This window comes from Tremella mesenterica (assembly GCF_000271645.1).
Source record: "Tremella mesenterica DSM 1558 unplaced genomic scaffold TREMEscaffold_2, whole genome shotgun sequence".
NCBI lineage: Eukaryota > Fungi > Basidiomycota > Tremellomycetes > Tremellales > Tremellaceae > Tremella > Tremella mesenterica.
The window spans coordinates 587,027-606,123 of NW_006711226.1; the positions used below are offsets into that span (position 1 = coordinate 587,027).

Here is a 19,097-nt window from a genome sequence, read left to right on the forward strand (position 1 = left end):
CACAATTGGGTGACATTCGCCTAACATTTGCCCAACTTTCGACCAACTTTCGACCAACTTTCGACAGACTTTCGACAGACTTTTGACAGACTTTTGACAGACTTTTGACAGACTGTCGACAGACTTTCGACCAACGTTTGAACAACTTTCGAACAACTCTCGAACAACTCTCGACCAACTCTCGAACAACTCTTGACCAACTCTCGACCAACTCTTGACCAACTTTCGACCAACATTCGACCAACATTTGAACAACTCTCGAACAACTCTCGAACAACTCTTGAACAACATCCGGACCACCTCTGATTTCTCGAAATCTGTCCCCTTCATAGTCAAAAGGTGTGAGGTTTGACAAATGATCATAGCCATAACTTAAGTACCGTTGTCCTACGATCCCGGCCATTCATGCTGTATCATCTGGTATTGACGGGAACACTTCATGGCCAAAAGAGATGACTGCCGTGTCAATAGTAAGACGAATTTTGAACATGCATCATTGTCATTTCTATGAACATCTAAGCATAAATTTGCTCGGTCATACAGACACAACAACTCATACTGATCTTCCTCCCACAGTTCAACATTGACAGCGATTGCAACCTCTTTTCTTAGAGCAATAACAACATAGCAACACCCAATACTCACTGCCCATATCATTCAACTTACTCGTGGCGTGCCCGTCTTTTGGGCCGATCGGGTGCTTCGTCCAATACCCATCCCCATTCTCACAAGTGTTTCAACTGCCGCTCGACCATTAGCTAACAGATCCTCGTCCCATTCCATTACACCACGTTCGAATAAACACACAATTGTCGAACCTCCAAAGGCAAAATAACCTAATTCGTCCGCCCGGTTGACGTGTTGACCTTCTTTGACAGATGTGAGTATACTTCCAACCACTGAAGGTCAGCTAAATTTCGCTCCAAACAAACAAGCATGATAGCAAGGCACACAGATTTGCCCCAGACAAGATGGTTGCGGGAAGAAGAGCACATTGGAGATGAGCGGGAAGAGGAATTGTGGTAATTGTGACAATGTTGTGATAGCGTGTAGAAGATGCGATTACGGGATAAACGACTCACTCATCGCTCCCACCCAGACAGTCATGACCAACCCGAACTCCTCACTCTGTATAGGCACAATCTTCCTCACATTTTCCCCATACACATCCAAAGTTGTCCGTATAGCTTGTGGGTTCACAGTGTAGTATTCCCCGTCGATCATGGTCATCTTTCCTATCGTACCTGCTACGGGCGAGTGAAAACGGTGGTAATCCTGAGGGGCTAGTCTTTTCTATAAGCTGGTGCCCCTATACGTTTCCATCTCCACAACAGTCACCCAACATACTATATTTTCACTCTTCTATCACGAATGGGTCGAGCGACGATAGGCGAGGTCAAAAGACGAGTCTGAGTGAAAACCCACCTGAAGATGGCCAAAGCACCTCCGTTATACCGTTCAATCACATCCTTGTAATTCGGCCCCAACAATCTTCCAACGGTAAACTCCCGACCTTTGATCCATATACTGGTCGCTTCATCAACCGTCTCAAACGCCATCATCCTACAATCCGCACAGCTGACCAATCTCGCCTCGTTGCCTGGTTCGTCCACCGGTCTGGCGCCAGGTTTGAGTTTTCGGTAAAAGAATTGATTGAATGATTTGAAAGAACTGATGGGTTCTAGAATTTCATCGGTGTTAAGTCGATGAAATGCGATGAATGGAAGAATATCCACGACGGAAGAGGGAGAGTCGTATTTTATCCCCTGTTTAACAGAGAGGGACTTCAATAGCTTACGGGCTTTAGATCAGTTTCATAGACGGACATTCTGGGGTTGAGACATACCTCTAGTACCTTCCATCCGACTTTTGGCACCTTTGTAAAGCACGCGGATGCCTAGTCGTACATATACCTGTATTCGTCAACTTGTTGTCTATGCAAGATCAAGTGGACATAGGTTTTTTGGAGTTAATCTTCGAAGGGAATGAGAATTGTAGAAAGAAGAAAGCTCACAGCCATCTTTTCCTCCTGCAACTGCCCAGTAAGTCGATCCTGAACCAAGATGTTTGCAGAGTTTGCTCCGAGAGAGTAAGCTCCAACAGCCACCTTATTGACGATCCGAGTCATGAATTTCCTCTGCGCCTGCGAACTCGTCACATAACTCGCAGTGATGATCCTATCCACTCTAGTCCAGTCTGTAGAGGCGCAGATAGCCAGATGAGTGACTATGTCCTGCTCGCTCTTTCTCTTCAACCTTGATCTATGACAGAGAGGACAGGTGCGTATATTGATGATTCTCTCCCTTTCGTCGAGCGAATCGGCATCCTCAGTGTCGGACATGGCTGGCGTAGCGGCCCCACTGGCTGACACTGATCGCGATTCACCATCCATCGAAGAAACCCTTTCCACTTTGAGCACAGGGATTGATAAATCGCTCCCCGGGGTTTTGTTCACAGGACGCATGTTACCTCCAGTCCCATCTCCGGGTTCGCTGTCCAGAGTGCTGCGACGAATATGCTCTGCCAACTCGTCCGCATCCACCGGAGAAGAGATCGCAGCGCTCGGACCGGTCATACTCAACCCATCAAGCACTGGCTTCGGAGCCACGCTGGGCGTTTGCATCCCTGACCCAATGGATGGACTTGGGTCATCTTTGTTCACCGGCGCCTTTTCCGCCCGACTCTTCGTGACTTCGTACTCTAAACTCTGGATCAACTCGTCGATTGTAAGCTCGTCTTTGTCCGCAGACTTGCCACAGCTGATGAAGTATCCCTCGATCGTAGAACGTGTCAAAGTGGAACCAAGAGAATCCAGCATGGCGGTGAGCTCCGTGTAAGATATGGTACCCGTCTCGTCGGCGTCGTATTGGGCGATGTATTGACGCCAGAAGCGTTGACGTAGGGCATCGTAAGGTTCGTATTTGGCCCGAATGGTCAATTTGGGTGAATGCTTTGATTCCCAGGGCATGTCACGTTCGGTACTGAGTGATAACTGTTGCGTCAATGAAGGGATTCATGGTGGTGAGAGATATGACTCACGGTGAACTCCTTCATTTCATGCTTACCGTCTTCGTTCTTTCCATACAGCCCTGTCTTGGGGTTTGGTTTTGGGCAGTCACCCATCAGCTCGTTGAGAGGAAGAGTGGCAGTGCCGACCATGTCATTCCCAGAGATCTGAGTCGATCAGACACTCCACTGAAGTACATATGAACTCACCTTGTCCCAATCAAGCACGGCAAACTTGACAGTGAAGGTACTCTCGTGTCGTCTCACATGAAAAAACAGTTTTTCATCCCATGTTGGGTTTAACGAATGCCGGATGACTCGGGTTCTAAAGACCTTTTGACCGAAGGAAATGACCACGAATGGGTCCATGTCAAAAGATAATCTGAGTGCTCGCCTGTCAGCTCAATCCCACCTGCGAGAAATAAAAGCTGACAATTTTTGATCTTCGGTAAATCAGACGCGCTCTTAATTTCCATAACTACAATCCCAAGAACTTGCTTTCCCTGACTGGCATCAAAGTTGAAGTCTTTCGTCGATTTCCTCGAGGGTGCGTTGCTCTTCGTACGCTTGAACAAGGGCTTGCGAAGTTTGGTCCCTCCTGGTGTGACCATCCCAGGTGTCATTCCTGGAGTGCTAGGTCCTGGTGACTCATCTGTCTTTGCTGGACGGTCGAAGTATCCTGGCAGAGATGACTGACGGGTAGGAGTTTTCATGGGCTTCGTCTCAGGGGGTACGAGAGAAGCAGTCTTCGGGGTTCCGCCGTCAGACTCGACTCGTTTCAGATCGGCTGATCTAGGAGGGGGTAGTCCAGCGGATTGGTGATACAAAGCCTCTACCATTCGCTCGGTGATGCCCTGCTTCATAAGGGGTTGTGAATCATTAATCTGCGTTTCGTCCTCTTCTTCTAGGGCGTCTTCGAATTCATCGCTTGTGGAACTGGTTGATAAACCATCATCGGGAAATAGCATATCATCGTCATCGGAATGGTCATCGTCGATGTCCGCTACGGCAGACGCTGATTGTGCGTTGGGCTCGGAGCGGTTCTTGCCTGCCAGAGGAGCTACAATGGATGCAGTGGCTGATTGCAGGAGCGCCATGGGCGAGTGGCCAGCCGCGACAGTAGGAGATGGCGTAAAGGCGGTTTCAGGTAGCGGAGGACGTGAGGATCGCATCTTGATGGTACCGATACCTTCGTACTGATATTTAGCTCGCGGTTCGCCATATCCGCGCTCCGTTACTCACAGCTGGGACACCCAAAACGCCTGCTAGACCGCGACCAGCACTGGCACGTTCGACGATGGTGCTGAAGATCATCTTAATCTTCTTGAGGGCTTCTTCACGGCTGAGAGCTTCTTTCGGAGGGACAAAGCCGATTTGTAGAGTTATTGTACCCGATACGGTCCGTTTCCGCCTTGTAGAGAGCAGGCTCCATGTACGGGGCTAGAGTATCAGCATCTTCGGGCATCTACGAGGATAGCTTACAGCGGGATTATCATTCCATAGTCGAACTTGTAAATCCTCGAACCATTCCTGCAGTGGAATAGAGATCTCCCCTAGGTACTCTTTTCTCATGAGATCCTGCCAGTCAGTCCCTGCAGTGAATGAGGCAGATTGCCAAACTGACCTTATCCCATATGATAGCTTCCAAACCTCTGCCGCCTATGACCCCCGCTAAGCTGAGATATAGTGGGAAGTCAAACGTGCTGGATTCAGGTACGAATGTTGGACTAAGTGATTTTTTGACCACGGGGGTGGAATGTCGTCCAGAGGGTGGTAAGACCAGAGAGACGAACCTGTTTGAGATCAGCATCACACGTGCTGACGGGCATTAGTACCCTCTCGATCACTTTGCAATGTGGATGAAAAGCGTGATCTGGCCTCATGTCTGACAGACCGAACTTACGGATCGCTAGTCCCTCCTCTATCCTTAGCCACAAGTCCTTCCGCTTTCACGACCCTGACTCTGAGCCAAGCGGCGGGTTCTTCCCCCTCGAGAGGTTTCCTAGGTCCTCTAGCCGCACTGGCCACTTGTTGTGGAGTGAGAGCCCCAGCATTACCTTTGTATCTCATACGCGTCAATCTCTTCCTACCATTTCCATTCCCCTGAGTCGAGACACCATCGCTTTGTTGAGTGGAACCGACGAGCGTGGTACTCGAGCTGATGACCGCGACTGGGGCCGTTGCACCGGAACGGGAGCTTGATAGAGGACGAAAGGTTGATGCGGCAAGTTTGAGAGGTCGAGCTGCTAGTCGCTTGAGTCGAGGTTTAGAGTTAGGGGCGGCAGATGGGGGAGATACGGCTTCGGAAGTCATGATGGGTCAGAAAGGGGGGATGGAATGTGGTGAAAGTTTACATATGAGAGAAGATGTGAGAGTTATGGTGTAGTGGCAGTGGGGACAAAGGAGGGTGGAGAGAGTTTGATGTTGATGTTGATGAGAGACGTGCCAAGAGAAACGAATGAAACTTCTGATGGGAGTTTTCGTACTGTATGATATATTCGGTGGCTGTGGAGGATAAGAAAGAGGAGAAGAAGTTGCTGTGATGGAGACGTCGTCAATGGGGAGCTTTCCCTCTACCCCCCTATGTATCATGACGTGGCCAAATGTGACTAGCAACAGCGCGTAGGGATAATCCTGACGGAGCTCGAATTAATCCCGACGTAAATTTGGCCATTTCCCACAAATCTCGTCACAACTGGCGAGGATCCCTGCGCTTTGTCAATATTGAGAATTATTGAGATGTAAAAGGTGTAGAGTGATCCTACACAGTTCAGGATGCATAAAATGCAGAGAGATCAGTTGAATCATGCATAGGGAGCCTGCTACAATGGCTTTCGGACCTGTTTCGGATTATGTGATCCCCCCCTTTAAACCCAAAATATCACTTTCGGACCACTTTCGGGCGTTTCGGACGCGTTTCGGAGCTGTCAATATGCATGATACACCTGATTTCTCTGCATTGTATGCATCCTGTACTCTCTAGGATCAGTTTACATCTTTTACATCTTGATAATTCTCGATATTGAGTGAGTGTAGGTATTTGGGTAACTAGTGACGGGATCCTCGCGGGTTCTGACGAGATTTGTGGGAAATGGCCAAATTTACGTCGGGATTAATTCGAGCTCCGTCGCGATTATCCAGTTTCGCCTAGCAACACCGTACACCGGTTAGCATCTACCCGATCGTCCTTGACATCTAAGTTGCCACGGAAGAACGTTGACATATTTCATCTCATCAAGAACATCATGTCACCAGAGCTCACCCCATTGGCTTCAGCTCTAGCAGGTGCTCTCGGAGCCGTCTTCTCCAATGCGTGAGCATCGCCTCGTCTCGTGGTTTTCTTACTGACTCGCAGACTCGTTTACCCCCTCGACACCATCAAAACCCGTCTTCAAGCCCTTCCTCCTCAACCGAAACCTTTCTCCTCTTCCACTGAAGACACAGTACGACATGATGCCCATGGTGTCATACGAAGATTATCAAAACGATTGAAAAGATGGCAACTTCTTCAAATGCTTATACAGGTGATTGGGACGGAAGGTATCGGAGGTGTTTTTAAAGGTTTCTCAGCCAATATGATCAATACTTTTTCTCAACGTGAGTCAGAGGTGATGTCTTCACTCACACCACATTTGTTTTCTTTATCAGGAATAATCATGAGTGTCTCATACATGTTGATGATTGCCAACATTGCTGAACCACTCAGAATTCGCTTACTTCTTCTTTCATACTTTTCTCCGTTCATGGACTCTACGAAAACTTCGATCTTCACCTACCTCTCACTCTCATCCTCCAACCCTAGGTACCTCTTCCGAATTACTAATCGGAGCTGCAGCAGGAGCATTAGCTCAAATATTTACGATACCCGTAGCTGTTATTGCTACTCGACAACAACTTTGGACACCACCTCTTACGAATCCTTCAAGATCTATCAGCACAAACAATTCCTCACCTCTCACAACTACTTCATCTCCCAACCAAGAAACCGAAACCCCTTCATTACTTGAACATGAGAAAGAAGCTTCTTTCTCCTCAGATACAAGTTCGAGAGAAGAGAAAATAACTAGTCCAGGTTTATTCCAAGTGGCTCAAGAAATAATAGCAGAAGGTGGTTTTACAGCTTTGTGGACAGGTCTTAGACCAGGTCTCGTCCTCACTGTCAACCCAGCTATCACTTACGGAGTATTTGAGAGATTAAAAACTTATCTACTTTCTGCCAAACCTAGAGAGGGAGAGGGAGGAAAATTGAACGTTGGTGAGGCTTTTTGGTTAGGAGTGGGAAGTAAAACATTAGCGACGGTGGTGACTTATCCATATATCTTTGTGAGCATTTTTTCATATTCTCTTCTCATCTTATCTCATCTTATCTCATCTTATCTCATCAGTCTTCTCATGACAGGTCGATAGACTTTACATGTCTGACCATTATTTGGGTACCTCACGGGGGGAATTGATTGACAAAAAGGCAAAAGTCAAATTACAAGCTCAAACTTCTAAAGGAGATTTGACCATATCTACTCCCAAACGCGACACCGACCCTTCCGACATCATCTCCGAGACGAAAGTTACTTTCACGAACAAATCTAGAACTCCCGCGAGTGTCCATAAATCCACAGGAGCTTTAGACATTCTACGACATGTATATAAGAAAGAAGGGATGAAAGGGTGGTATCGAGGTCTAGGAGCGCAAATCCTTAAAGCAGTCTTATGTCAAGGTCAGTCTTTCTCTTCTTCCACTGTACCTATTTCCCTTCCCCTTCCCAACACAATATGAAGACGTGAAGGTGTGAACATGGGTAAGATAACATCAGTCTTTCTTCAGTCAAAGAATGCAACCAATTGGCAAAGCATGAAAGTTGGCTAAATCGTAGGTATACTGTTCGTTTCCAAAGATCAATTCGAGGTTTACGCAATTATGATACTCGCTCTTCTTTCACGTCTCAAAAACCGGATTGTTATCAAATAGATTTCTTGGGTTTCCATATACCCAAACACATGTATTCTTCAGTAGTCATGTATGACAAACCACTGTTGCTAACTCATGTGTGCATGCGTACAGTCATCAATTCCATTCTTTGGTATACACACGGATCATCCCCACCATGTCTTCAGAGGGGAAATTAAGATGCGCGAATTTGTGAACAGGAAAACAGGATACAAAAACCATCAATTGATCATTGGGGGACAAGACTCATTCTGTTCGTAATAATGTTTATCATAGCTCTTTTCTCCTTCTCCATCAATCCCCACCTAGGCTTTTGTGTCCAATCATGAACATATCCTTCCTGCGTTCACGAGTTGGATAACAGGATGGGAATGATACGGTTCGAGGAAGTGGTGAGAGTGGGGCGAGAGGGTGAGACGGGAGACGAATTGAAAGAAAGAGGAAAGGGGTCAATGAGAAGAGGTAGGAAAAGAGGTTTAGGATTAAACAGGAGGAGTTCCTTTCGGTCTAGAAGGACTAGCCAAAACTTCTGCAATCTTCTCCAACTCTTGATCCCCACTGGCATCCTTTCCATCCACCACATCCCGGATGAGATGCATCGTGTTCTCTATCGAACGTCTTCTTGTCGATGGAGACGTCTTTGTCGTACCGAGAGAAGTCTGACGTGCATGACCACGACGCCAAGCTGCGCCGTTAGACGTGGGAGTGCCGGGGGAACTAGTCATGGATGATGATCCGTCGAGTTGAGGAGAAGCTTCTTCTTCTGGAGTTTGGGGATAAGAGAGGTTGGCTAAGGCTGCTAATCCTTCTGAGTCAGGCTGCATATCAGCGAACGATCAACCTAAAGGGAGGAACAGATGGCAAAAAACTTACGTCGACAAGTTCAGGAGGAACATGTTCATTTTCAATATCGCTCTTGCGTGCATCATCAAAGCCTTGAATGGCTTCTTTGATGCCTTCCGCTCCAGACGCAAGCATGCCAGCTGGGAGTGCACCAGTAAGAGAAATACTCTTGAGCTCGGATACCCGCTCGGATTCTTCTCTGTGACAGTCAGCAAATGTCTCCATGTCGGTTCATGGGCGGTTTTCGATGCCACTAGATATGGAGAAAGAGGCGACGCGCTGGACATACCGAAGTAGTGAGAAGACCCGTGACATACGTCCCACTGCCATAATCTTGTTCTTGATCACTTGTCTGCGTTCCAAAGGAGTCTCCTCTCCTGCTATCACATCAGCTGACAGGTTAGTCTCGCACAGGAAGGACTCACCTGTAGGTGATTCTGGCGTGGCCAATTCCTCCTCTTCTGGCGTCTCTTCCTCCTCTTGCAACTCCTCTTGGGTACAGCAGTTCAGAATAGCTATCAGCATATCTGTGACTGCCTGGATAAGCTCATGAGCGGAGATAGAGATGAACCAACTCACTCTTTTCTCCCACGAACGGGAGTGACCAAGTGAATACGTCCATGAAGTTTGGCAGCCAGTACGGATGAGGGGTACAATTGAATTGTCGGATGCTACGACATCAACTTGACAATTGGGGTCTGAGCAGGAGACTTACTTCATGACGTTGGACTCGTACTTGAGTACGGCGGCCTTGTTAGAGTACACATCGAGGTAATTAGGGGCAGAGAAGATGGTCATTACACTTGGGAATCCGGTCGTCTTAGTCTTACGATACATTCGATATCTGAACGTGAGATCGAACGTGCAGTCAAACAACATCAAGCTCACCCTGCATCTTGAGCCTCGTGTGCGCGGATTACGGATAGCAGGTTATTGCGTTCTAAGAACTGGCATGCTGATTGATATCTACCAGATCAGCTACCTTCACGTGGAATCAACAGAATGACCGACGTGAAGAAATAACTACATCCTCGGACGTGGTTGTGAAGGAAATTCTCCGTCGTCTTTTCACTGCCGAAGCTCTCAAGGGGGTCAGACCATAGAATGTCGCACATGAGTCCACTTGTGGGTGGCTCGCGGAAACGATTTATCTGATCAGTCAGTGTCTTTGAGGCAATCGGGAACGACTTGAAGTGATGCAACTTACGTTTCGGATATCATCAAGAGTATGCAGTTCTGGTGAGAGACCACCATGGATACACAAAAACTGTTTGTTCATGACCGCCGCGAGTGGAAGGTTGCAGAAGGTCTCCATGCAAGCGTTATAGATGGTCTCAGAATACTTGTGTCGACCTGACCATCAGTACCCCTCTTTTTACAAATGTAGTCAGGATAAGAAATATGAAAAGTAGCCCACATTCCAGCTTGAAGGTGAAGTAGTCTGTCAAATGCCGGCACTCGTGATTTCCTCGCAGCAGAAACAGGGTATTGGGGTACCACATCTTCAGTGACCACAGATACAGTACACACTGATAGTCAGCTTGATGGCTTAAAGCTGCTATATAACTAACCTCGATAGAGAAGTAACCCCGGTCAACATAATCGCCCAAAAAGAGATATCTTGTTTCTGCAGGATTACCACCAACTTCAAACAACTTCATTAGATCGTACTACCGCATCAGCTAGTCACTATCGTCGAAACAAAAGTCTAACATATTGTCCGTGGATATCACCGCAAACTGATCATGTCAACATAATATCAAAGACGATCAGACTACTGACCGGTGATGGGCGCATCGACGTCCAATAAATTAGGCTCATTCCTCAGTATCTCACCTCCCCTGAAGAATAAGCAACTTTTTACTGAGGAAATATGAGATTCACACACTTTTCTAAGATGTACAAGGCTTGATCTTCTGTTAACCTTCCCTCGCGATAGAAATGGTTCTTCAAAAAGGCGATGTTAGGTTTCGTTGGGTCCGTCTTATCCCAGAACTGCTCTGGAGAGGGGAGATACATAGCAGGAGCTTGAACCTGTCTGATCAGCACTGACTCAATATTCTCACTAATAATCCAAAGCTAGCAAAAAAGTAATGTTTGAAAGATAAACCTGAAGGACCCAAATCTATCGTACTGAAATATGGTGAAAGAGGACAAAGCGGAGATGAGAAACTCACATCCTTGACCACCCGTTCGGTCGTACTAACCACATCACCGTTCTCAAGTTGATGCTGCGTAAAGTCAATGGTAGGTATGACCAAGTTGGACCTGTTGGTGATGGCAGCGATGGCATTGGCCGTCTGAGTGTTTGGTGACGCCATCGAGGGGCAATCCAGTGGCGCTCAGCGACACAACGAGTACAAAGAGGTTGATGCTGATGGAGAAGGTGAAGTTTTGTTGTATATACGATACGTTGGAGCTCTGGGCGAGATTAGTAGCGTTGAGGAGTGAAAAGTAATAAGACCAAGGAATGAGAGGTATAGAGAAGGAGAAGAGTTGGCGACAGACCTCGAGGCTAACACAGCTGGTAGAGAGGAGCTTGCTCCTACCCGGACCCCCGCGCCTACCTGAGCTGGCTTAGGTTTTCTCAAAATAGGCATGCTCATGGGAGACACTATCCGACATCCCACGTCGAAAAGTCCGTCGCCCAGAAGTAGTAGTCACTAGATCGCTAGTACTGTAGTGGTCAGACATTGACGACATCGTTATAAACATGAGTAATAGAGCCAACATGTCCTCAGGTCCTACCGTGGAGGACTACTTCGACGATGAGACGGATCTTCCTCTTCCTTCCTCTTCCCAGATTCGAACTCTACCCGACCAAGGCTATCGCGGAGCACTGCTGGAGGAGATCGCGGACGAAGACGACGATCTAGACTTCACCAGACTTGCCGAACAATCTCGTGGAGTTTTTGGTGAGGGGACTCAAGCTCCGATAACATCGACACGGGCATCTACATCTACGGAGAAAGGTAAAGTGGCTTATAGAGATGGTGCCGATAGTATCTCACGATCTTCCGGCGGCCCACCTATCAACCCCAACACACCTATGGGGACGTTTATGGGGGATATGATGCGACTTCAGCAGGTCGAAGATGAGAGAATCGCCAAACTTAGGAGTCAATTTGAGGGGGCGAATATGGTAGATGCTTCAGTCTACAAAAGGCGAGTTTCTTACCCTTTTTACATATGAATATGAGGCTGACCGGTCAAGTTGGCACACCGTTTATCCATTGTATTTCGACGCCAAAGTATCTATCAATAATGGTCGTAGAGTGGGACGAAAAGACAGCTTATGGTGGCCTCAGGCTACTCATATCAGTGCGGCCTGTCGCACTTTAGGTCTTCCTAGTGTTCTCGAAGTGAGTGTCTGACCATAAGATACTTCCCAGAGTATGTCACATTGCAGTGAGAATTGACCATTAGCCTGATAAGACACATCCGGCCGACTGGGCGAATCCAGGGCGAGTCAAAGTACAAATTGTTGAAGAAGGCAGATTCGTAAATCCTATCGTCAAAAATCGTCAGTTTATCGCTTCTCACCAAGCTCGAATTGACAGATAGGTGCTCAATTATATCATCAGCTTTCCAAACAAATTCTTGCTTCCCACCCCTCACTAGTGTTCACATCTGAAGCTCGTCCTAATAAATCGACCAAAGTGATTACCAAAGACAAGAAGAAAAAGAGCAAAGCAACACCGTCCACGAACCCTTTCAGATTGCCCAGTCGACCTCCCAGGGCTCCTCAGCCTGTGCCGACACTAGAAGAACGATTGCCTCTGCACTCGCCAATGGTTCCCACCGGTGTGGCCGTGGCCGCGGTGAAACGTGAAGTAGAGGCGGAGAAGGAGAACAAGAAGAAGGGGTTGACGATGGGAGGGGAGGAGAAGCAACCAAAGATGAAGAGGGTGGTGGTGAGGGGGAAACGATGAAGGGATTTACACTTCATGGCGGTAATCTATCTCATGCATGATGTACCTAGCACCTTCTACACCAATTCCTCCCCAGTGCCAGTGTACCAGTGTACCAGTGTTCTGTGCGATAAGTGACCGCGACATTCTTGTCCTCTGACATATTCGCCCGATCGCCGACTAGTCCATCTGGCCAGCTAACGACCTTTCACAGGCAAATAGCCTAGTCATCTGTTTTGCCTGGAGGTCTGCCACAAGGTTGAAGCATCCGCTGGTCTTGTTAGCTGAAGCCTTAGGATTATCCAGATGACTTACCTCTATCAGCTCAAACCTTTCCCTCGCTTGACATTCTCCGTCGGCTATAGCCACGTAAGCAAGTAGAGAGGGATGGCCAACAATAGATGACAGCGTATCACGATGTTGGTGGGTGAGCCATTCACTAGATGTCAGCTTGGTTGGTCAGTGTGGAATGCAACTGACTATTTTGTGGTATCTGCGTGCCCTGTTCCCGTATATCTAGCATGGACTGGTAATTAGCTCAGCAGGTGTCCTACGACCTAGTCACTAACTACGCTTCTTCATAACAGAGGAAGCGGGTCACGAAGACAAATCAAATCAATTGACAGTGATGCAACAGAGAACTCACGTTGCTCCAGTTGGGTGTTTTGCGTATATCTCAATTCTGACGACTGTCGTGTCAGCTGGTAGTCTATAGTCGGTTGCTAGACACAAATTATACTTACCATGTCGGGTTGTACAACGTCACAAGACAGACTGCAAGAAGTGAGCGATAAGCAAAGGGGGGAGGTCTTAATTCCAGTGCCACATTCTGGTGGTGTGCGGTGCGCGGTGCGCGGTGCGCGTCATTCAGATCACTGAAAATAAAATGACCCGATCACACACTACGTTTCATCTTCCATGATTTCGCTCTCGCACACCAATATACCATGGCATCCCTGGCAGACGTCGCTCCAGCTCGTATGCCTTCCGTTCGGATGCCCCACTTCACCCTTGAACGAGGTAGACATTCCTCCATCATGAAAATCGGAGACTGGACCATCACATCCACCAAACGGCCTATACTCAATGGTAAAGAGGTGGAAGCGTGAGTTGTCTTCTCCTCCTAGCCCAAACGACTCACCACTTCACACTAGTTTGATAACCTTCTTCTATCTTATGACTCATGATTTCAACCCATATTTGAGCTTTAGGAAGGAGCTGATTTGAAGATCAGAGAAGACACTAAATTTCACTTTACCCGAGATGACATTTGGCAACAATTCTCTTTCTCTGACGTATGACCCTCATGAGAGGGAGCGGGATAGAGTGGAGATTGTCTTCTCTGCGCTGAACGCTCTGAGTGAAGTGGGTGTAGGAGAGGGATGGGAGGAACAGAAAGGAGGAGCTGTATTGGTTTCTATGGCAGAAAGCTGGAAGAATCGGTTGGTCTAAGCTACCAGCTCGTCGTTCCCCGCTTCATACCTATATTGAATCAAGCCTGACCTCGGTGTATTGCTTGAAAAGAGAAAGCTCGAATTTATGTGCTCGTAGTGAGAAGGAAGAACATTGACGGACTAGATCAGCACCCAGTTCATATCTTAGCGACACACCTATGACACCCGCTCCTGTCAAACCACACGATTGGACCTACTCTTCCACCCATGCTGCTCGTATCGCTGGACCATCTGTGAGTTGGTCTTCAGCGGTATGCACAGATCGGCTGACGTAATCAGACTATGTCCCCTTCCTCAACACATGAGCTCCCCCTCCGACTGTTGGCCCGACAAGATCCCGTTCTGGATCAAATATTATTCTACGACGATGTACCATTATTCGAAGATGAACTGCATGATCATGGGGAATCTATCTACAATGTTCGAATTGTATGTTTGTTCTCTGTCATACTTACGCCTCCTCTCACTCACCGTTTGGTTGCACTTTGTCTGACTTGAGGATTGGCTCGGAAGCGTTGTAAAGCTAACTTGAAAGAGAGTCATGCCACACGCATGGTTCGTACTCGCTCGTCTGTTTATTCGTGTAGACCAAGTGCTCTTTCGCATCTTTGACGTGAGATTGTACCACGCATTCGGAACAGAAGAGGTCATACGAGAGGCTTGGGGGATGGAAGCGGATTATGAGATGGTGAAAGCTGTGAGTGTGGGGATTACATTCTTCGCACATCTTACTCCGTCTCTTTGGATAGCAGCGTATGAAGTACCATGATTCACGACTCTTGCTCACAACTGTAGCGATTGGAGAAACCTTCGGATCTATCTCCATTGACCGATCCTAACTGGGTCCACCAGATCATCAACAGTCGAGAAGGACCTGCGTCTCAAACAAAAGGAAAGCCATGGATAGGTTTGGGAAGAAAGGTGGATGTTCTACAGCTACCAAAGCCATCATCGAATGGGACGGAGATGGAGAGAGATATGCAAAAACTGAATATATCATAGTGCGATAGTAATGTGACTGGTTATCATTTGCGTTGGATCTCGATCGATCGATTTCATGCATCTCATGATAACGGAAGCAGATTCCGCCACATTTCACGTATTCGAGTGAGAGAAATTCCCGATCGAAATGCCGAACCTACTTTCTTCGCCCCTCTCACCTGTCCTCTCTTCGAACGTCAAGTCTTTCTGCATCATCAAAGTCAAGATGGCTGCTCGTCCCACTGTCACCGTCTGGTCTGCCACTGGCGAGAGCTCTGGCTCTCTTCCCCTTCCTGCCGTCTTCACCGCTCCCATCAGGCTCGATGTCGTCCAGCAGGTACACAGTGAGTCTTCCCCCTTTACCAACGTTCCGCACCTATCTGCGTTGCGATTTTGAGTGCAAGATGTAGACGACATGGACAGCATGCTGACTGTCTTAGAATCGATGAACAAGAACCGTCGTCAGCCTTACGCTGTTGCCGAGAACGCAGGTCACCAAACCTCTGCCGAGTCCTGGGGTACTGGTCGTGCCGTCGCTCGTATCCCCCGTGTGGGCGGTGGGGGTACTTCCCGCTCTGGTCAAGGTGCTTTCGGTAACATGTGTCGTGGAGGTCGTATGTTCGCACCTACCAAAACTTGGCGTAAATGGCACGTCAAAATCAACCAGAACCAAAAGCGTTTCGCTGTCGCTTCCGCCCTCGCAGCTTCCGCCCTTCCTTCTCTCGTCCTCGCCCGCGGTCACCGTATCGAACAGATTCAGGAAGTCCCCCTCGTCATCTCCTCTTCTATCGAGAGTACCATCAAGACCAAAGCTGCCGTCGAGTTGCTCAAGACCGTCAACGCTTATGCCGACATCACCAAGGTTTCCAACTCGCGTAAAGTGCGTGCTGGTAAGGGAAAGATGAGGAACAGGAGGTACAGGCAGAGGAGGGGTCCTCTTGTAGTGTATGCTAAGGATGAGGGGATTGTCAGGGCGCTGAAGAACGTTCCAGGTGTTGAAACTTGCCCTGTGGATGCTCTCAACCTTCTTCAGCTCGCCCCTGGTGGACATGTCGGAAGGTTTGTCATTTGGACCGAATCTGCCATCGCTGCTCTTGACGCTGTGTACGAGAACAAGTCTGGCTTCAGGTGAGCTTCTATCGTCTTCACAAAATATCAGTTGACTGATGAAAAGCTTGCCATTGTCCAAAATCACTACTGCCGACGTCACCGGGCTGATCAACTCTGACGAGATCCAGTCGGTGCTTCGTCCCGTAGGACCTGCTGTTCAGAAACGTGAGTAACTGTTCATCATCTGCGCTCTCTATGTGGGCACCGGCATTGGACGCAGTAATGCTCACGTTCAGGTCCCTTCACCCAGAAGAAGAACCCTCTTCGCAACAAGGCGATCTTGTTCAGGCTCAACCCTTACGCAAAGACACTTCGTCGTCAAGAGCTGTTGCGACAACAGAGGAAGGCGCATGGAAGTGTCAAGACTTCCGCCCCGAGCGTGGCGGGTGACAAGTTCCTCGAGATCCTTCATTCTGCTTGATGGTGGGATAGATATGCATTGGTTTTGTACATGAACAGATGGAATGATATGTTATCAGCAGCTTGCGTTGCCATCTTTGCAGCCATGCAGCTCGCACCTGATATGTGTTGCGTTCTCTGGAACATGAAATCTTCCATGCACCAAGCATCGTCACTTCGGTCCGATCGCTCAAAACTCTGCACCATAAAATTTCCCCCACCCAAAAAATCTTCACCTCCATCTTGCTTTCTCATCTCCCCACTCTATCCACCACTTACCCATTTCACATCTTGACCGCCCTTCTATCATTCCTGTCCTCCTTGTCTTGAATATTCATCTCCTCGACAATTTCTAGGTTTCGTGCCGACGACTGCGTATGCTCACACACCCTTCACAATGTCCTCATACCCCAAACGTCGAGCTTCTCACTCATCACATTCCAAACCACGTTCTTCCCTTTCTAAAATGTCAGCAGAGGCACCTGCCTTCGTCCCCCGTCCTTCAAAAGCAGCAAAGATAGACAGAGGTTCTTCTCCTGGTATCGTACCTCCTGGTCAGCCCACTCGGGGATCATCTCCATATACATCCGCCGGTCAAAGAAGTAGTCCTCAGCCTAGAGGTCCAATACGACGTCATATCGACAGACCTAGACAGATCAGTGTTCCCAGAGAGGACGATAAAGGTTCTAGACGTTTATCTCGTGTGGAGAAAGAAAAAGAGGGTGTACATGATGAAAGAGTGGTAAGAGATGAAACAAAGGATAAAGTGGATGTTGAAGAAATCAATCGTTCTCAAATTTTAGGAGGTGAAACGGATCAAGCTACATTGAGTAAAATAAATAATGCTGTTAATAATTCCAGATGGACAAAACCTTTACCAGGTAGTAGAAGACCTGAAGTAGGAGCGGATTTCAAACCTAAAGCTGCTAGTGTACCTAAGAGTAATGATGCGAAAGAGAACACTAGGAGATTGATCGTTGTTTTGTCTCAAGTGAGTTTTTCTCATGATCTCACTTCATCTATATTTTATATTGAATCCACTCCGTCACTCTGTCCCTCCACAAAGCAATGTGACTCAATCCTCTCAGAAACAATGTCACTCTGTCCACCTCCAGACTGATATCACTCCGTCCCTCTGAAAACTCATGCCACTCGGTCTCTCTTTGGACTGGTGAGAAGGAGGAAAGGAGGGGTAGGTGAGAAAAAGACGTCCTAACTCTCAGGCTTGCCTGGAGACATATAGGGTCAACGCGGGCAGTGGAGGAAAAAATGCAGCTGGGAAAGAAGCTAAATACGCTTTACTCAATTGTGATGATCATCAGGGGATTTTAGCTAGACAAGGGAGGGATATAGCGGATGCTAGACCTGATATTACTCATCAGGTGAGTATTCCCCAGCGTCTCTCTATCCACCATGAGAGTAACAAATCTTTCTCTCCTCTCACACTGAGCAAATAGACCTGTTCTTTCTCCGATATGCCCCAGAGGGTAATAAGGGCGAGATGATTGGAGACGGGGAACTGATTCTTAGTGTCTTCTCACGTTGCTCGACTCTCCTCTCAATAAAGCTGGTCTGCTACAGATCTACGTTCATACTGTCAAAGGTACTTTGATCGAAGTAAATCCCAGTGTCCGTATCCCACGAACTTTCAAGCGTTTTTCTGGACTCATGGGTGTGTCTTCTCGTATCCTCTTTCCTTAGCCCTCTCTCTCGCATTTTTTCTTCTTACTGGCTCGATATAAGCTGACGATCAGTCCAGTTACTTCACAAACTCAGTATCCGAGGTGTTCAAGGCTCTGAAAAGCTTTTGCGAGTGATCAAAGTATATTCATATTTTTACATTTCTTTCGCAATCTGACAGACAGAACCCCGTGACGGATCATTTCCCTACAAATACCATAAAACTTAGTAAGTCCCTTACCCCTCATCTCGTCGATTCTCCCTGTCCCCGAGAGGTCTAATACTTTGGTTTAGCTGATACTATAGCTCTCTCCGCCGATGCACCGACCATACGATTGAACCAATTCGTCAAAGATCTCCCTCAAACCCATTCCGTCGCCGTGTTCGTCGGTGCCATGGCCAGAGGGTGAGTCTTGAGCACGTTTCAGTTTTTGTGCTGATTTGCAGTCCGGATAATTTCGCCGATGCCTATGTGGATCAGAAGATTTCCATCAGCGAATATTCTTTGTCCGCTTCTGTGGCTTGTGGCAAGTTTTGTTGTGCGATGGAGGACTTGTGGGATATCGTGTGAGGGTTGTGGGGTTAGGGGATTGATAGATCATTGGATCTTTCATCCGAGGATACATGTACATAAATCATCAAGATTACTCGTTCAGAGTGCTCTAGTCATTCCTTGCTCTACTCGAGTACAGTATATGATCTATGTTACATATCGTCTATGGGCTATGGCTACTTTATCCTCGTCGGCGTCGGCCAAATCGCCGTTGG

The 19,097-nt window shown here is 47.7% G+C and overlaps 8 protein-coding genes across 8 annotated transcripts; 5 read left to right on the forward strand and 3 right to left on the reverse strand.

Annotated features, from left to right (window-relative positions):
* Positions 1-657: 657 nt before the first annotated feature.
* TREMEDRAFT_67577 (uncharacterized protein) lies at positions 658-5,319 on the reverse strand (the record flags this gene model as incomplete). The annotated part of the gene is made up of 13 exons (XM_007002911.1): positions 658-899; positions 1,083-1,288; positions 1,426-1,801; positions 1,847-1,913; positions 2,015-2,992; positions 3,040-3,174; positions 3,217-3,395; positions 3,440-4,202; positions 4,249-4,446; positions 4,489-4,584; positions 4,631-4,799; positions 4,910-5,063; positions 5,124-5,319. 13 exons carry the CDS (start codon positions 5,317-5,319, stop codon positions 658-660), a joined length of 3,759 nt encoding a protein of 1,252 aa, XP_007002973.1.
* Positions 5,320-6,251: 932 nt separating this feature from the next.
* On the forward strand, positions 6,252-7,972 carry TREMEDRAFT_67578 (uncharacterized protein; the record flags this gene model as incomplete). Its single annotated transcript, XM_007002912.1, has 6 exons — positions 6,252-6,319; positions 6,362-6,603; positions 6,713-7,048; positions 7,079-7,329; positions 7,472-7,721; positions 7,878-7,972. 6 exons carry the CDS (start codon positions 6,252-6,254, stop codon positions 7,970-7,972), a joined length of 1,242 nt encoding a protein of 413 aa, XP_007002974.1.
* A 461-nt stretch (positions 7,973-8,433) lies between these two features.
* Positions 8,434-11,115, reverse strand: TREMEDRAFT_26978 (Serine/threonine-protein phosphatase 2B catalytic subunit A1; the record flags this gene model as incomplete). The annotated part of the gene is made up of 15 exons (XM_007002214.1): positions 8,434-8,769; positions 8,825-8,993; positions 9,084-9,171; positions 9,220-9,327; positions 9,374-9,465; positions 9,510-9,638; positions 9,683-9,760; positions 9,806-9,945; positions 10,002-10,147; positions 10,212-10,323; positions 10,366-10,464; positions 10,508-10,533; positions 10,577-10,635; positions 10,683-10,828; positions 10,972-11,115. 15 exons carry the CDS (start codon positions 11,113-11,115, stop codon positions 8,434-8,436), a joined length of 1,872 nt encoding a protein of 623 aa, XP_007002276.1.
* A 410-nt stretch (positions 11,116-11,525) lies between these two features.
* On the forward strand, positions 11,526-12,726 carry TREMEDRAFT_67581 (uncharacterized protein; the record flags this gene model as incomplete). Its single annotated transcript, XM_007002913.1, has 4 exons — positions 11,526-11,959; positions 12,009-12,156; positions 12,221-12,317; positions 12,359-12,726. The coding sequence occupies 4 exons, from the start codon at positions 11,526-11,528 to the stop codon at positions 12,724-12,726; spliced, it is 1,047 nt and encodes a 348-aa protein (XP_007002975.1).
* Positions 12,727-12,928: 202 nt separating this feature from the next.
* TREMEDRAFT_27938 (uncharacterized protein) lies at positions 12,929-13,397 on the reverse strand (the record flags this gene model as incomplete). Its single annotated transcript, XM_007002344.1, has 4 exons — positions 12,929-12,976; positions 13,021-13,144; positions 13,186-13,231; positions 13,352-13,397. Coding segments are annotated over 4 exons (264 nt in total), but the record flags the coding sequence as incomplete, so codon positions are not given.
* Positions 13,398-13,636: 239 nt separating this feature from the next.
* Positions 13,637-15,233, forward strand: TREMEDRAFT_73192 (uncharacterized protein). Its single transcript, XM_007003010.1, has 6 exons — positions 13,637-13,810; positions 13,935-14,147; positions 14,284-14,392; positions 14,439-14,588; positions 14,695-14,856; positions 14,955-15,233. Exons 1-6 carry the CDS (start codon positions 13,653-13,655, stop codon positions 15,159-15,161), a joined length of 999 nt encoding a protein of 332 aa, XP_007003072.1. The 5' UTR covers positions 13,637-13,652; the 3' UTR covers positions 15,162-15,233.
* A 105-nt stretch (positions 15,234-15,338) lies between these two features.
* TREMEDRAFT_42593 (uncharacterized protein) lies at positions 15,339-16,765 on the forward strand. The gene is made up of 4 exons (XM_007002468.1): positions 15,339-15,484; positions 15,581-16,268; positions 16,315-16,415; positions 16,487-16,765. The coding sequence occupies exons 1-4, from the start codon at positions 15,367-15,369 to the stop codon at positions 16,669-16,671; spliced, it is 1,092 nt and encodes a 363-aa protein (XP_007002530.1). The 5' UTR covers positions 15,339-15,366; the 3' UTR covers positions 16,672-16,765.
* A 293-nt stretch (positions 16,766-17,058) lies between these two features.
* On the forward strand, positions 17,059-19,058 carry TREMEDRAFT_37578 (uncharacterized protein). The gene is made up of 8 exons (XM_007002411.1): positions 17,059-17,146; positions 17,333-17,640; positions 17,873-18,031; positions 18,180-18,321; positions 18,404-18,471; positions 18,515-18,557; positions 18,636-18,735; positions 18,777-19,058. Exons 1-8 carry the CDS (start codon positions 17,116-17,118, stop codon positions 18,898-18,900), a joined length of 975 nt encoding a protein of 324 aa, XP_007002473.1. The 5' UTR covers positions 17,059-17,115; the 3' UTR covers positions 18,901-19,058.
* Positions 19,059-19,097: the final 39 nt, after the last annotated feature.